The 18575-nt window shown below is 41.6% G+C and overlaps 1 protein-coding gene across 4 annotated transcripts in view; it reads right to left on the bottom strand.

Annotated features, from left to right (window-relative positions):
- Nucleotides 1–18356, bottom strand: part of BAZ1A (bromodomain adjacent to zinc finger domain 1A) — a 64209-nt gene extending 45853 nt beyond the window's left edge. For 3 of the 4 annotated variants that reach the window (XM_053945107.1, XM_053945108.1, XM_053945109.1), the window contains exons 1-2: nt 17453–17869; nt 10302–10580 (exon numbers count right to left, since the gene is read on the bottom strand). In XM_053945107.1, coding sequence (XP_053801082.1) covers nt 10302–10580; nt 17453–17565 — 392 coding nt within the window. In that variant the 5' untranslated portion in view covers nt 17566–17869. Of the gene's footprint in view, nt 1–10301; nt 10581–17452; nt 17870–18280 lie in introns of those variants that run through there. The other variant, XM_053945106.1, reaches the window with a different exon arrangement.
- Between the last annotated feature and the right edge of the window lie 219 nt (nt 18357–18575).

Here is an 18575-nt window from a genome sequence, read left to right as displayed (position 1 = left end):
ACATATTCTATATGCTTGATTCAATAAGCAGCAAAATCCCCAATACAGCTGCATTCCACTCCCGCCCCCTTCCCCTTTATTTTTCAGCAGGAAGAATGACTAACAGATTAAGCTATCTCAGAAAGGAAGTGATACTCCATCTTCTATGCCATTCAAATCATTACCAGAAACCTTTAGGGAAGGAATCAAGTGAAACACACATAACCTGGTGCAATAAAAGCACAATCCTGTGCAATTTAATGCTTACTGATGGACAGGAGATTAAAGACAGTGATGCAACAATTCCTTCTGGCATTAAATAAATAATCTATGAATTATTTTTTAGCCTGTAGTCAAGTCATTGTTAATAGCACCAATCCCCTGGACTAAGTGGCAAAAACACTGTTTCTAGTGCAAGTGGTCTGCTCTTCTTGATATCCTAATAATTCCCTGAGTTCACTCACTACAACTCTTATTTTATAAGGCACATTAAACAACATAGCTGAAAGCTGAAGCATGACATTTAAATGAAGCATACTACTTGAATTACTTCCTAGAAAAGATACTTCAAGATTTTTACACAGCTTATGTCAAACCGTGCTCACTATTCCCCATAAAGTAAGATTTGGGGGCAATTCAATCTAAAAAGCAGCATCAACGTACATAAATATGTACCCTAAATATCCCGATCAGTCAGGAAGCACTTTCTTCAAATTACAATAAAGATTACAGTCACACTGAGTGAATCCCAAAGGCTTTCAAAATAGACTGAGAATAGAACCAGTAGGAACTTGCACACAACAGTCCCAGCAACTCTAGCTCAGACACTACTTAAAACAATTTTGCTTACCTATTTCTGCACTACAGGCTGTTATCAACAGTGGGGTCTTCTGGCTCATTGAAAGGATGGCCTCATGCTTACAGATCTATTTTTTGTTAGGCTCAGAAACTAAGGTCTTTGAGGTCTCTCATGGTAAGGGCTCCAACAAATGGCCTTATGGTTTTATCTTTATTCTTTTAAAAAAACCAAAACAACAGAGAACAATGCATGAGTCCAAAGGTTTTCAACACAAAGCCAGAGTTTGGTATCACGAACGTAATTTATTTTTAAAACATATCTTCTCTCTCAAATGAAGAAGTCTGAGAAGTTCCATTGATTTCCATAAATGTTGGGTAGGGCTGGTCAGCTGCACAAGCAAAAGAAGAGAACTAACTCCAGCAATCCAAGGGCAAGGGACTAGACTGTGGCACAGGACAGTTTCACAGGAAACCCAACTCCGTCTCCTTCTGCAGAAACTATTCTGGGCTGTGCTTAGAAGAGCCTACAACTAACAGAAAACTGAAGTCTGACCAAACCTTGGCACTCCCAGAACTCTAAGGAAGAAGCAGGTTGAAGATATACAGAAGCAAACTGCACTTACAGCCTAGGCTGCTGCTCCACAAGATGCAGAGATGACTTGACAGTTCCTGTCAAATGGGGAGATCTTCCTTTGCCACTCCTCTTTCCAGCCACATACATGGTGCTTGCTTTTTGCAGCTCTGGCAATCACTTTCATTTATTAATTGCCATGAAACTGGATTCAGCTACCTAACAAAACAACTAAACAAAAGAATGTACATGAAAAAAAACAAAAATCTCTAACTCAGTGTGAAAGGCTGGGTAAGCTTGTGTCATTATCACCTACTTTAAGCAGCTCACTGAGGGGATGAGAACTGGACTGATGAGAACTGGGGCATATTCAAGATACAAACACTGATCAGGCATAAATGCAGAGGAGGATGGAGAGCTGTCCATCTACTCAAGAGGTGGGGGAAGAGGGGCTGCCATTGAAGACCAAGGCAAAGAAGTTTTTGATTACCTCAGCCGTCTACTCATCCATTGTTACCAGTTTTCCAGCACTGTTTATCAGGGGGTTACACCCTCTTTGACCTTCCTTTTCTGGTTAACGCACGTGTTAAAGCTCTTCCTGTTATTCTTTGCATCCCTTGCAAGGTTCAATTCCAGCTCTGTCTTGCTCTTCCCAGTCACCTGTCACTCCTATCTTCAACTGTCTGTGTATTTGCTTCTTTCTCTTTAGTTTGAACATCAGGTGCCTACTCAGCCAGGCCGCTGTGCTATTTTCCAGCAGATGTCAGGGTGGCTGAAGGCCCCAAGAAGGAAAAGAGCCTGTGAATGCAATGGTTCCTGTAGTCAGCAATAGTTCCTGACAAAGCAATAAGGCTTTGTCAACAGGCTCCCCTTGATCAGGGTGCCTGTAGGAGTCACTAACCACTTGCTTCCTTTTGTTACCTTGGTGTCTGATTTTTACCCACAGGCTTTCAACCTGCTCATGGCTGTTCTTCAGAGACAACCCTTTACACTCAATCCACCTCCTGATGTAAGGGGCAACCCCTCTGGCTCTCTTCCTCCCATCTCTTCTGAACAGCCTGTAGCCATCGATGGTCACAGTCCAGCCATGGGATTTGTCCCACCATTTTTCAGTAGTGGCAACAAGGTCACAGCTTTCTAGCAGCCAAGTGGTTTCCAACTACTGTGTGTTGCTGATGCTGTGTGCTTTGATGCAAAGGCACCCTCAGCTGGGCTGTCAGCTGCGTCACCTTCCTAGAGGAACACACCCCTGAATTCCTTAGAGATAATTCTCTGGTGGTTTCCCTTTTGGCTTATAATACCTTAGGAGTCCCTCGCTCATTTCCATAAGACTGCACGTTCCATCATGGCTCACGCATTTCCGAGTCAGTATAATATAGATGCACTTCAGCTGGGCTACTGATTTCACCCCCAACACTGGCAAGCTGCACCCAGGCTCATCTCTGCCAAGCCTGGTCTTACCCCCTTCCTCCTTCAAACCTAATTTTAAGCTTTCTCAATCATCCCTGCCAACTCATGGGCTTTTAGACAGGGAAACCCCATTTGTCTCCAGCAGGCCTGGTACCATAGAAATCCCATCCCATGATTGCAAAAGCCAAAACACCACTGATGGTCATTAAGCCACATGGTGATCAGGTGAGTTCTCCCGTTCCTTTCAGCATTTTCCTCCCTGCTACCAAAGGGTTTGAGGAAAACACCACTTGTGTTCCTGCTCCTTCAATCTGTTGCCCTAGTGCCCTGAAGTTCTTTTTGACTGCCAGAAGACTTCTGTCATCAACCTTGTCACTGCCAACCTGCACAACAACTAGAATTGGGTAATAATCAGAGGGTCCTGGGAGTCTCCAAATAACATCTCTTACCCAGGTCCCAAGGATGCACCAGACTTGCCTGTGCAATGGGTCCAGCTGGCATATGGGGCCCTCAGTTTCCCTGCAAAGGGAGTCACCTACAATCACCTTTCTTAACACTCAAAGTTGTGATCCATCTGGCTGACTTGTTCTGGGCAAGCTCCAAGAGAACTTCATCCCCACTATTATTTGCCTGACCCTGATATTGCAGAGCTTCATACATATGGGTGCAAGTGCCCTTCATACAAGGGCACTTGGAAAGGAAAGGGAGGCCAGGGGAAATTGTCCCATCTCCCAGGGCAGGGACCTGTTTCCATTCACCCTCACATTTTAGGTCCCCCCCTTTCTACCTGATGGTGAGAGGGTCAGGGTTTCTCTATGCTTCCACCCACTGCATTTCTCTCAGGGACTAAAGGATGTGACTACAGCAGTCTGTTTTCTCTCACACTCCCTAATACTCCTTAGCCTTTTCCCTTCCTCTTTAGAATGAAACAAACCAGAACAAATTCTTTCATTCATCTCAACAACTCAAAGACACGTACAGAAGCTATTAAGAGTTGCAAAACAGGCCAGGTATCTCCATCTACTGCTGCTGGAGAAGTAGAAGAACACAATTTAAACAAGAGAAGAGGATCTCCACTGTAACAGGCCAAAACCGTTACAGGATACCAACTGAAAAACCTGGACCCTGCAATTATTGGCACTTTCACTTCCCAGAAAAGTTCTTCCCAAATGCCAAGCAGGCTTTTACATCCAACCAAGGCTGGCATTACAGAGGCTCTCAGAGGAGAGACGACTTCTCACAGCTCCTCAATTGAGCATTCTGCACACCAGCTTTTGATCTGGCTGGCACTAATTACTCTGACAAAAATAATAGTCTGGTATTCAGCTATGTCCCTATTTCAAGTAAAAAAAAAAACCAAGATACCCTGAAGGCTCAGATGAGTTGTAAATGTGTCTCTTTATCCTTTATGATAAGCAGACAAAAACTATCCCTTGGATGGCACGTGGCTGTTTCAAATGAGACAGTGGGGGAACATTGCAACACTTTGAAGCCAACTTTTAAAATAAAACCCACAATGATCAGTGAGTCAGAAGCAAATTCACTTTTTAAGACACACAAATGAAAGTAAAGCTTTTCAAATGCCAAAATTAAAAAAGCACACTTTTTCAAACAGTATGTAAAGTTAGTTGAATACAGAAACCCCCAGAAGAGTAATACAAGAAGCTGTAGTATCAAGTGCTAAAAAGTACCAAAAAGCTATAGCATCATTCTGTTTTGTCAGTTTTAGTAAGTTTTTAAGAAGCAAATATCAAGTACAAGCAGTCACTCATATTCTCATCCTAATAGTTCTCATATGCTTGAGAGTAATTAAAGAGGTAAAAGAGAGACAAGATCTGAAGGAGTAAGTGACATCTTTTACTAAGCTAACTGATATTGTTTAATGCACACACAAAACAAAAGCACACAACAAGGAGGCAGGTTTTATGCACATAACGGCTTCCTAAAGCACAGAAAGAGCTGCTGCTTTCAAATTTTAGCATCTGCATTTGTCTGTCAAGTTACAGTTAAGATTGTATGTTTCAAAGAAACTAGTAAGAAACACGGTTTTGCTTAGGACAAGAGCAAGTACAGACTAGCTGTATCAGCTGTCTCTGGCACAATTAGGACAGTACTACACTGGTATATCTATAATTTTGACTGCCCAGCCTTTGGTTCGTAACATTGTACTGATTAAAAAGAAGTAAGTAATAAAATAAACTAAAACACTTACCTTTAAATTTATAGTTATAAAATAGAGAGTGTGAGAATGACAGCTAACAGAGACTGGCAGTGCCAATTGTTCTGACAGCTATTTAACAACCTATAAGAAAGGAGTTGCAGGTTCTTTCCCATATAACACGACACATTTGCATCCCAAAGGATTTAAGTGCAGTGGAAAGTAAATTCTTTAAACATAATTTTTCCAGGCCAGAAGTTGACTGATCCTTAAACAGCTATGCTGAAAAAATGCATACTTTATTTGTTTTATGAACAGGTAAGCTGCTGTCCCGTACTATCAGAGATGCTGCTTCACAGATGCCACACTAGTTTTAATACTTTCTGGAATTCAAATTCACCTTTCAAAATAAAGTAGCAAACTTCCTTTGTATACAGGAACTTACTTTTAAGCATTACCACTAAAAAGCCATACAATTAGCAATCATAATTTAAGTAATTTTAATTCTCTGTAACTCATTAGTCTAAACATGCAGGACATTTTGTCACTTACTTCCTAGTGGTCTTATTACATAATAACTCATCCTAGCGCTCAGAAGACCACTACAAATATATATATATAGACAGATAGATATAAGCAATTTGCCAGTTTGAATAAAAAAGTTGGAAAATTAGCTATAACTTTATCTCTTGCAAGGAATATCTTCTATCATCCTAACTCCTTATCAGCTATAGTCTTGACCAGCAACATGCTTCCTGTGCCCCAGTTAAGACTTACAGAGATGAAAACAGTATACAAATCTTTTAATTGGCCTAATGCAATGGTTAATCCACTCCTAAATGAACACTTCTAATGCACTGGGACACCAGTCAAGCAATTGATGAGTCAAAAGAAGTTTGATCTCTGATCATGTTTCCTGCAGCCTGACAACTGTCAACATCAGATCATTCAAAGCAGAGAAAGGATCTTAACCTATTCAAATGTATGGTCACATGCAGCAATCTTCCTAACAGAACATCATCTACTACTTCTCTAAGTAGGCTCATTTTTAAAAGCATTCTCGTGTTCCTTGTCCACAGACATTAGGCAAGTGTTCTTTTGCAGTGGTGTCATCTAGTGGTCAAATTCAATGAAAAAAAGATATTCCTTTCTGTATTATTTTCTTCCTTCTTACACACTGACCTTAAAGCAATCTATTTCAGTCTGTAAGGAGTTGACTTTTTAATTTAATTAACTGATGGACAAGAATTGGTTGTGCCCCAACCTCCACATGGGGAAGGGAAAACATCACCACATAAGCTATTTTTAAGAGTGGGGGTAGAGTTGTCAGATCTCCTCACTGCTCAAGTCAGACCAAAAGCTTATAGTTTAATTAACTAATTATCAAACTGCTCACCTATATATCCTGATAAAGAAGGACATTACTTCTTGTGACAGCAGCCAGACTCAGAATACTGACAATAAATCACAACAGGTGGTTTACATGGGCTTTAAATGTAGCTTTTCCTCCAACAAATTAAAATAGTTGTAAAATCCAAAAAGCATGCTGCTGACTTAAAAGCAGAAAAGAACAAATCTTACTGCTGAGCAAGTTAAGCTGTTGAAGGTTTTTTTTTTTAGTATGTCTAAGGCATTAGCTGAGGTTATTATTTTCAGATAGGTCTTCCATACCACATAGTTTCAGCTTTCAGGTAACTGTCTTCAGATGTCAAAATGTTGAAAATCAGTTTCACAAGTTTCAATTACCAATAATAAAACACAGTACTAAGACAGCAACAAATGGACAGGTTACTGCAAGAGACACTATTCCTTGTGGAAAATCAAAAGACCAACAAGTACATGATGGGTCTTGAACTTCCAGTTCTGAATGTCAAATATAAGGAGCAATTCCAGTAATGGGATCAACATATTTCCTCTCCTTCAATGAAGTGTGAGCTAAAACATTAGCTGCTTATTTTACATCTTATTTGACCATGGCTAACATGAAATATTGCTCTAATCCTCCCCCCCAGCAAAATCTCAAATAATTTCCATGCCTTTTTCAATAAACTACTTTCCATAAACTGCAATGTGACATTCTAATGGACAATATTTACAGTGTCATTCTTTAGCAACTCAAACTTTATTTTAGATTAAGTGTTCTCTTTTTATTCTATAACATTTCTGACCCATATTTCAAATAGTAATTTTGTCTTTTGTGTAAGCAGTACTAGTAAAATGTTGTTACACAATTCCTGTGTTTCTTTAACTGGAAGTCTGAGCACCTTGTGTCTGAAAGCATAGCGCAGCTGCCACTTTGGAGAAAAGTCAGCCCCAGTTCAGCCAAAAAAGTCAGACACATACAAACCAAGAAACATGGCCATTTTTAATCAATACGTCATTTGAAAGGGTTAAAGAGCAAGCAGAATTATCTCCTTGTTGCTTCTAACAGATTATCAAAAGGCACCCATAATTTTTAGAGACCACCTGAACGAGGCACATGATAGGATTGGCGGGGGCTTTCTCTGCAATTTGTTTCTGGTTGACAATGGTTGTTGGAGACACCAGACATACCAAAACAAGAGGAGGACAGTATACCCCAAACTCTCCCAAGTTTCCCTTACCAGACCTCAGTAACAAGGCAGCATTAGCTGAATTCAAAACTGAGCAGCATAGCAAAAGGCTCTAAACCAGATAAGATGTTAAGAACAGAAAAAGCAATGGAGCATTAGACACTGCAAAAAACAGAACACACAGGTTTCATACAACCAAAAAACCCAACATATTCCTAGACTCTGAACAAAGCACTTGTCTTCTCTTTGCAAATCAGCTGTCATCTCTTGCAGTATTATAGACAACTTCATATGCTCAAGGATAAAAACATTTATATTAAGCCAAAATGCTAAGCCTTCTAGTGTTTGGGTTCCCTAACACGTATTTTGTTCAAAATCTAGAAAGCTGCAATCTATCTTACAAGACTATTACACATGCAAAGTCAGGAGTTATAAAATAAAATATCAATATTTAAAATGTTTGAGCAAGCCTTGGTTACATGCATTATGCAGTACGCTTGGCATTAAATGATGCACAGAGCTCAGAAAACCAAAAAATCCTGCTGACATTACACATGCAAAAAACTTCAAAAGCAGCGGAAGAATTTACAACACCACAAAACAACTGGGTTTTCATGATCTGCCAAATTCTGTTACTCTCATAGGACACTATTACAATATAGATGGACTGTGACAATATTTTTCTAGAAAACATCACAAACACGTAGCTGCAAATGACAAATGCGTGCAAACAGCTCTGCTGAAAAGCCGTATTATGTACAAGTAACGTGAGTTGGTACACTTAATCCCCAATGCAGTACTTCAAAATACAGGTCAAAGTCAACTGTTAATTGGCAGACAAATAACTACACCTCAACTCCTCCCACTCTGTATTTTTTAATTATGTATCCCTGAGCACAGAAGTCCCTCTGCATTACCATGCTATTTGCAGCATTTCCTGGAATTTAGTATTAAAGGTCAGAATTAGCTCCCTGCTATACCTTCATCTAGAATATCAGTGGCATACTATCAGCTAACGCAAGTTTTTTGTTCTTCATTTTACACCAACTTACAATGATGTCGTTTAAAAATACCATCTCTAGCAGGCTAATTTCTGATGGAAATAAATTTTATTTGAAACTTTAAATATTTTGAATGGTATCCAACCCATATCAGAGGCTTAAGAAATTTAGCTTACAACCTATACATGTACTAATCAGTGAAAGTAGAACATACACATCTAACAATTTTGTGTTCATCTCAACACAAGTTCAAGTAACCCAGAAGGCTGAATTAAAGGCTGGTAAAAAAACTGCAGCACTCTCTTAAGTTGATGTCACAACTTCACCTTTGGAAACATCTTTGGAAAGCTACAATGCACCAATGCACATATTTCAGAAAATCAATAGAAAGAGTCATTTTTGAAGGAAAAAACTTTTAGAAGAACAGTAATTTTTTGCTATTATTTCGGAAACTGTTTTCTACCTCTTAAGATACTAAGGCATTTCACTGAGCAAAAGAAAAAGAACACCTGAACAATACTGACAATTCATAATATTCATGTTTCTAAATAAACAAATGAAACCAACAAACACCTTATTCTCTAAGCAAAATAACTGCAATACCAGTGGTAACCTGAGTCTAGTCATTTGACAAGTATAAAGGAAAGCTTTTCTATTAAGTACTGACTTTATGTACATAACCATACCAATTTCCTTACAACTTATCTCCTGCAGTGCATCGAGATTTTTCTTCCTGGTGCAGTACAAAATTTGCCATAAATAGTACCTGGATCAGCTACTATGAAAACTCACACAGAATAACTATTCTCCAATGATCTTTTTGAACCAGCCCACTCCTATCACCCAACAAACACTAGACTATGCACTAAGTGTCAGGCTACCCACAGAAGTCCCTTCTACTCTGAAGTGTAAGCTGTCACCTACCTCCTGAAAAGAAAGCAAAATAAAATGACCCTACAAACAACAAAAACCACACAAGCAACAGCTGAACCCACAAAGGCTTTAGCACCCATTCTGCAGGTATGTCCAAGCTGAGAATGTTTTTTTCACATCTTAAACCTCAATTTGGTGAAACTGTAAACTCATTTAGACAAAATATGGACCTTTTCTAGACCTCTCCTAGAAGATGCTTTAAAAAAAGACTCAAGTTTATTTATACCATAGAGCATGTGTACCAATGACATCAGAAAGAACGCATCTGAAGCTTTAAATTCTTTCAAGGTTTTAATGAGTCTAAGACGACAATAAAAACATTTGCAGTAAATACACCAGTATAACAGTAAGTACAACACTGAGAGGGAAGAAACCCCTATCTACCTAAATTCCAAATAATCAACTATTATAGACATTATACAGTTAATTCCCAACTTCACTGATAATGCAATCACAATTTTTGCACTACCTAAGAAGTAAAAATCCAACATTTATCAATTATTTTAAGTTTTCAATAGTTTGGCCATTAATTCTGAATGAGTCATCAAAACTTTTGTGTGTTTTTTTTAAGTCATAGCTTCCCCTAATTTCTCATTAAATCTTATTCTACAAACAACCCACCTTTCTTACACCAAAAAAAAACCAACATTCCTTTGTATATCCACCACACAGACCAAAAAACATGCAGTGTCAAGACCTGAGAGCACTGTCATAGCTCCACAGCTGCTTCAAAGCTAAGGGAAGGTATCAAGCATAGCAACACAATCCTGCTCTTAATTAAAGTAGGGAAGCACAGTAATAGTATCACCAGCTAAAGCATCACACCTCACTTCGATGTATTTGTTTGATGAAGTTTATTACCTTGGGTATTTGGTTCAAAAAATTTGAAATATACTTACCTTGCACCATTATTTCTAAGTACTTCCACTGTTTCATCAACAAAATACCGATCCTTAACATAAGCAAAGATTTCATCACAGATCTCATGAAGTCGGGTGCGATGGGTAAGGGTGGCCAAGTAGAGAACTGGAATGATGAGTGCCTCTGGAAAACTTTGAAGATTATGTCTGGCTTTCTTCTCTGATTCCAGAGCTTCCTGATATGTGAGTCCTGGTTTGCCTGTGACAGCACAGCTCCACACAAGGCTGTTGCACAGAATGGTGCGTTCAAAAAAATCACTGGAAAGGAAGAAAGGTTGGAGGGGGAAGAAAGAAAGAAAACAGTTCAGTTCTGACTAACATTTTAAACTTGCTCACAGTTAATACAGCAGCAAATTGCAAGTATCTTTTACAAGCATGAAATGCAAAAGCAGCTCTGCTCCTTTAGAGTTCGTAGATATCAAGGGGTATTTGCCATTTTTCAGCCATGGCATGGTAAATTGCTATTGTACAACTAAAGTCTCCTCTCATTACAGACTACAGTAAGAGAACCAAGACCTAGAAATGCTGCAAACAAATACTCATTTATAGGAAGCCTTTTGCATAATAATAATCACACTGAGTTTAACAGGTGTCATATTGTACTCGCATCTCTCCCATTTCCACAAATATTTGCAAGATGAGCACCCAAAACTGTACAAACACAAAATAACTATAAGATCACAGAAACATGTTGCAACTTGAATAAGTTCCAGATTTTGAGTGCCTTAACTCACAAACTAAAAGATGGGAGAAGTAAAAGATTAATGTCAAGTAGTTCTCTAAATAGTTTTTATTCCTTCACTGTTTGCACAGCTCTTAAGAAAAAGCACTGAAATATTTTTTCCTACAGATTCTTTTCCTCCCTTGTTCCGTTAGTAAATATTGGTTCTCCTTCTTCCACACATTTCCAATTAAGGCTAAAATTGCATTGTTGTTACTGCTTGCTTACTAGCTATTATATTGGAATCAAGATTGAAGAGCTTTCATTAGTCAAAATCTGTCCATTTTTGATAGGTGTCAGAAGAACAGCAGTTTATTAAAACATTTCCTAAATGAAGTAGATGACATATCTATTCACAAAGCCATGTTAAAACATATACTATTATATGTATGTCTGATCAGTGATCAGACAGCAAAGCATTCTTTCAGTATGCCCCAGTTCAGACAATGCTTTTACTTGCCTTAACAAATATTAATGGACTAGTATAGGTAACTGCTGAATACACATGATAAACCAAGGTTTATCAGTCCAACATAGCTATTTCAAAGCACACAGTATTCGGTCAACTGCTTGCATGAGATAACTATACTGAAGTTTCATTCAATTCCTTTTACAAAAAAAAAAACCCAAAACTAAACCATTTTTAAAAGGATAGACCTGTTCAAATAATTTCTAGTAATGAGGTTAAGAGAATTGGACAGTTCACAATGAGTTTTTTCTTGCAGTCTCCCTGCAAACCCAAGCTGGCAAACATTCATCGGTGACACTGATGCAGATGACAGTGTTCACTGCAGATGGACAGATGAACCATAACATTTTGTAAATGAAAATGGAAATTTCAGATTGAGGACAATGAAGGGTCTTGGCTCAGATAATCCTTTCTGTATGAGCACAGGATTCCTCTGAGTGAGATACGCTTTAGGAAGAACCATCAGCTGCAAGAAGGGGAAAAGGACAGAAGAGCAAGGGATAGATAAATTATCTGAATAATATTTAATAGCTACAGAATTTCAGATTTTTATATCATCTGCTATCCTGCTATTCACTTAATATATTTGACAGTACACGGATAATGTGGGCATGCTTACTTTAAAGACAAAAAGGAGAAGAACAAAGGAGAGAAAATTAGATAAACTATTCTTCAAGATATGAAGAACAGATGCCTGTCAGTCATTCTTTGTGCATCTTTATTGTGTATTATACTTATTTAAACATATTAAAGAACAGGTTAGACAATAATCTGTTTTGTGAGTTTGGGGTTTTTTGTGAGGTGATAGAATAGATAAAATGTGATCTCTTCAGGTCTTGTCTTGCTGTACATTTCAGTATTTCTGTATTAGAGTAAGTAATTTGTATGGATGGATATTCAATGGATAAAGTAGCACTTACTAAAATCTTCATTCAGCTGTGTTTCTACATATATTTTTGTGTCTCAGTTACCCAAGAGGCTCTTGATAACTATCTTTAGCCAGGAAATAGAAAAACACTCTAAAGAGTCACTAAAAAATGCACCAGAATATAATTTTTTTTAAAATTATGAAAGTAAAGTTAAAAAAAAAAGTCAAGGAGGTATCAGAGGGCAAGGGAGAGACAGAGGTTCACTCTGACAGTGTCCCTTTAAGAGCTGCTGTTATTCTTTGTGAGGGGACACCGGGCAGTCACGCTATTTAAAGCAGCAGCATTGAACTTAGAGGAGGAAAAAAAAAAATTAAAAACAACGAAAAAAAAAATTTAAAAATCCCAATCAACAAACTTCTTCCTAAAAATTCCTAATCATGATTATTACAAGTACAAAATGCTAAGATTACTTTAACTGAAACATATTTGAAGAAAATATGTTCCATTTGCATACGAGCATATTTTGTGTATCTAGTTTCATTCTCCCTCATTTCCTCTTTTGTTTTGTGTCGCTTTTTCCCCTGTGAATTTACAGGGAAGAAAAAAAGAGTGTGAAAAAAAGCTACATTCCATTTTGAAAGCGTTATTTAGCTATCTTTACCTATAGTGCATCAAAACCATCTGTGGCTTAGTCTGTTAGCAGAGTTTCACTGCAGTGTTTTAAGGATCTCACTTTAACTTGGTTTGAGAGAAAACAAAATCCCACAGTATACTACTAAATATACTCTTTCTGTCCCTGTCTCTCTCCAGGGCACATTAGTTATCACAAAATGCTTGACAAAGAAGACACAACAGCTACCAAATCCAGGGAATGGCAGCAGCAGCAGTGCTACCCTTTCCCTTTACTTGAAGGGTAATAATGCCCTTGATCATATTCTACATTCAACTTAACTTCACAAAATAAGAGCATCTGCTCCTACATCTCAAGCATGACCTATGTCTTTATCTAGGGAACTATGGTTTCTGGGGCTTCCTTGCTGTTTCAAGATCTCTGTGACTCTTGGCAACATGGAGAAAGAAGTTCATGCAAAACACATCCACAAAGGTCATGTGCATTCGGGAAGTCAAATGCAACTGCAGCACCCTGGCGATGCCCACATCAGCTCAACTACTCGAGGAGCATGGACTAAAAACTAATTTGTCTTTGTAGTTGTAATTAACACCAACTTCTCAGCTGGATGCCTCTTTTCATTTAATTAGTTAGTTTTCTATGCAAGGTAAAGCAAACTGTAAAATTACCAACAAATCATTGAGTAGTAGTTTAATGCCACTACTCAGTAGTTATTTGATAGGAGGCAGGTCATTAGCAGAAGCAAGAAATAAACTACGTGCAATCTCTGTGCTGACTGCATTTGCAATGGATATAAAAATCAGCCTAGAAATTATGGCTGTCTTTTTCTTGAACTAACCAAATATTCCTCTTGATTTTAAAATCGACTATATTTTTAGTGTGCTTCAAGAGCATTTACTGCAAATATTTACTTCCATTCATTTTCTTAGCATATGTTAAAAACAAGTAATTAAGTGTACCACAGGAGGGTAATCAGAGAAGACTAACTCTGCCATTCTGGATCAGAGTTTTCTTATACTCTTGGTCTACAGACGTAGTCAAGAATTTGCATTACAAATAATGCACAAAACAAACAAAAAAAACATGATAAATACATTTATTCCTTAATATTTGTAGGTTAATTATGCATTAAGGAATACATTTAGAATTATGAGTTTCTCTTCAAGAAAACAGGAAAATTCCCCTAATTTAACTAAGGACACTTAAAAAGCCTTTTGAAAGATCTCTATTTGACTGTAACCAAGAACTCTATAGGCCTGTAAAGAAGTTTCACTAAGTTCTGAAGATGAAGAGAAACAGCTCCTCCTCCCCCGCTTCACGTTCTAGAATGAGAAACATTCCTATCACTGCACCTATACTACTCATCATTGACTTTTTCGAACTGTCTTCATATACAAGACGTCCCACACTTTAATAGTAGCTTTCTCTGCACATCTGTATCAGCTATTAACTTTCACAGACAAGGTGTCAAAGACTGGTGGTAATATCCCACTGGGTCAATACGTTTTTCATGCATTCCATATATGTCGTGCACATCCATACTTGATCTTCCTGCTTTGACCCTCTAACCAGGAATATAACCAAGCATGAAAAACATCAGCTCTCCCAGTTTCTGTTACTAAGGATAAATATAACTGGACATGCCCCCCCACTTCTGAAAGGGTTACAAAATTATGTGATTGTATTTCGAATTAAAGAGGAAATACATTCTTAACAGTAAAGTCACTTTACAAAATACTAGTCTTGCCAAATTTTTCTCATATTAGTATAACCATTTCTTATATAGAAAAGAGTAATACTAATGTTTTATTTCTAATCAACTCTACTACAGCTGACACATGCATAAAAGCAGCTTTTCACCACTAAGTTTGTGCTCTGCCAAAAAACCCACCAAACAACCCAACAAAAAAACAAAACACAAAACCAGCTTGAGTCTGAACTGTTTGTATTAGTTAAAAGCATTCATATAGTTTATGTAGGGGGTGAATTCAGATTATCATATATGTATGTACAGCCCTCTTGATCTAGTCAGAGTGTAATTTTTAAATTCTCCCCCCAAATAGTAGATTCAGAGAAGCTCAATGTAGACAATGGTTTTCTTTCATGAAATAGCTAATAAAATTTTTAAGAAGTGGGCCCTCCCTATCCCTATTAATCTAACTGTCCTTGCTTAGGCAGAGAAATAGGTAATGTTGTTTTCAGAAGACATTATCAATCAGCAACCAGCAGAGACAAGGATCACCATCTTTAAAACTGTCAAAAGATGACCAACCTTATCTTCTCCAGCAGATTATGCCACAACTAACAGTAACCTAAACTTACTACCCATGTGTGCCAGAACATTTTCTAGGTAAAGAAAGTACTACATTTTCCAATCCAATGCACCAATTTTACCCAACCTAACAAAAAAGGCCAAACAAAACAACAAAAACCCATTACCAAAAAACAAACACATCCCCATACACAAAAAACAAGCATAGCAGAATTTTCTGTAGTCTTCCCACATACCACATTCTAAGACCTGACCTCTCAGCTAACCACCTACTGACATTTCTAGGGATTGCTTGTGTGAACACATCTAAATTTACTCCTTAACTCGTCAACTTTGGTTAAGTAAGGAATTTGGTCTTTCGTACTTATTGACAACACCTCTGCAGTATAAATAAGCCTATCAGAATACTTCAAATAGTCACCAAACATTTTGAGAACAGACATTTTAAAATGATTATTTTCATACTGAAATTTTAGTAAAACTACATGTACCTGAAACAAATTTCCCTGTGTCAACAAATTTTCCCAGTGTCAACAAATATATTAGAGTCATCTGATGATGTGATAATGATTGTAACCGGAAAAAGCAATTCAATATCAATAAGCAAAGCAGTATCAGAAGCTGGGGGAGGGGGACTTAATTCCTACAGAAACAGGAGGCTGTCACCTCTCCCTTGTTAGGTTCTTATATGCTCTATAAGGAAAATACTTCTCACAGAACTCCCAACAACATAATCAGCACCCCTAGAGTATATAGTTCAAGGAACAGTAAGGCATTACCCTTCAACGTTACCTAATCCAGCTTCTTTAAAATTTTATTAAGTGTATTTGAACAACAAAAACAAGTCTAAACATGAAAAAGACTTAGGTGTGCTCTTATTTCGTATGTTGAAAATAAAAAACATTCTAGATTTAGCCTCGTTAGTCTGCACATCTTTAAAAAATTATAGCTTGGATGTGGGGGCCTTTTGTAGGTGGGAATGTTGCTGGATCAAACCGGTGATGAAAGCCCGTAATTTATCGGCTTTTGAAAAACGTCTTGCTAAATACTTTCTGTCCATTGTTCTGACAAATGGTGAAGTGAATGGCTGCAAGTTCGGGACTACCCGTGCCATTCGCCTTCACCGTTAACGGGAATTTCACCTATCCCGTTCAGCTTCGTACACGCGGAAAAAATAAAAATAAAAAGGATAGGAAGAGCGATAAAAGCTTCACTAGAAAAAAAAGCTCCTAAGGGGACAGGTGCGCTCGCTGAGCTTCAGGCGGGGTTTAACCCCCGGCTGTGCCGCCCGGCCGGCCGGCACGGGAGGGCTCCGGCGGCGGGACCCCTACCCCGCCGGACAGGTGCAGCGACCCCGCGCCCGCGCCGCGCTCCCCCGCCGGCCATTTCCAACCGGATCAGCCGGCAGCTCCCCGCGGAGGCGGGGCGAGCGCGGCCCTGGGCGGCGCGGCGAGGGCCGGCAGCAAGGGGTTAACCGCAGGAGCCGGCCGGGGAGCCCAGCCCGGAGGAGCCCAGCGGGCCCGGCAGCCTGTGCCCCCCGCCCGGCCGTCACCACAACAATAGGGCACCGGCACATGCCGGGCGACCGGCCCCCACTGCGCCGGCTGAACGCGGGCCCGGCGCGGCTCCTTCCGCGGAGCGGCCTAGCGCCGCCGACACGCGGCTGCTGGCGGGGGCGGACGGGAGGGAGAGCCCGAGCCCGGCAGACGCTCGTTGCCGCCCGCCGCCTCCCCACACGCGCAACTTTCACTTCCCCGGCGGGGGCAGGGGCGACACTGCGGAAGGAACCTGAGAAGGACAGGGGAAGGAGCTGGCTGTCTTCCTTCCCCGAGGGGAAGGGGGCTGCGGAGTACCCCCGCCGAGGAGGGGCAGGGGGAATCCCTGCCCCAGGCGAGAGATCCGCCCTCTCTTCCCCCATCCTCCTCGGAAGGGCACAGGCTTGGCGCCAGCCGCGGTCCCCCCACTCACACCCCCCCCCCCCCCCCCCCGGCAAGGCTCCCCGCAGCGATCCGGGGAATCCCCTTTCCTCCCTCCCTGCCCGCCCAGGTGTCAGAGTCGTTGGGGGCTCCAGCCGCTCCCTGCCCGCCGCCGCCGGAGGGCGGGGGGGTTGGCGGGTGAGTGCAGGACGGACACGGGGACGCGGACACCGACACGGGGCTGTTTCTTACTCGTAGTTCCTGAAGATCTCGTTAGTGACCCTGCAGTAGAAAACACGCTCGTCCGGCCGGAGGTCGGCGGGGGGCTTCACCCTCACGAAGGGCTTTCGGTGCAGCAGCGGCATCGCCCCGCTCCCGGCTCTCTTCCTGCCCCAGGATCAGCTTCAGGAGGTACGGAGGAAAATAAAAAACACGGAAGAATTAAGCGAGGCAGCGGCACCCACCAGCCCGGGGAGGAGGGAGCGGGCCCGGCGTGTCCCTCCTCCCGGGGGAGCCAGGGCAGGAGCGAGCGAGAGCGGCTGTGGCGGCTCGGCGGAGCCTTTTGTGTGCCCGACACGCCGTTGCCTGCCTGGGACTGCGCGCGGACCAACGGCGGCACCTTCCTCCGCCTCCGCCCGCCTCACAATGGGGCCATGACGCCGAGCGGCGGGCGGAGGCGGCAACCCCCGCGCCAGCCGCGCAACGTGCTCGGCTCGGGGATACCCCGGCCGCGCTTTGTCTCCTGCGGCGCCCCTGCCTTTGGGTCACCCCCTTTCCCCCGCCTCTGACCCACACACGCCGGGCCGGACAGCAACTTCCACTCCCCCGCCGCCTCCGCCTCCTCCTCCTCTCCGCAAAGCAAACACCCAGGAGGGGCAGCGCCGACCACTTATCTCCCTCCTTCCCTTCCTGCCGGGTCGCTGCCTAACTCGGGTCCTCGCCCTTCCCACCCCGCGCTTCGTCCCGGCCCGGCAGCTGCCGGGCTCCGCCGCCGCGGGACGCCGCGGCCGCGGCGCGGGGGGCAGCCCGGCCTCCGGCCTGTCCAGCGGGGGCTGCGGGGTTCCCTCCCCTCCTGCCCACCTGGTGCGGCCGCAGGCTCTGCTCACTGCTAGGTCGGTGCGGAGCGCGGTCCCCCTCGCCGCGTTTCTTCCTTTTCCTCAGCCCCCCCCCCCCGCCGGCTCCTGGGAAGTTTTTGATCTACTTCTTCAAGCCCTCAATCAGGAAGAGCTGCGGGGAGGAGCCTTCCCCTGCTCTCCCCTACATCTTTATTGGCCGCTCGGTGCCTTCCAGCGTGTGTCACACAGGAAGACAGCGAGCTACATTATTAATTAATGGCTGAGAGAGCGCATCCTCCATTTTTGAATTATCAGCCGGA

The sequence above is a fragment of the Vidua chalybeata genome, chromosome 6, assembly GCF_026979565.1.
Source record: "Vidua chalybeata isolate OUT-0048 chromosome 6, bVidCha1 merged haplotype, whole genome shotgun sequence".
Classification (NCBI taxonomy): Eukaryota; Metazoa; Chordata; class Aves; order Passeriformes; family Viduidae; genus Vidua; species Vidua chalybeata.
This window is presented reverse-complemented; position numbering and strand designations above follow the sequence as displayed.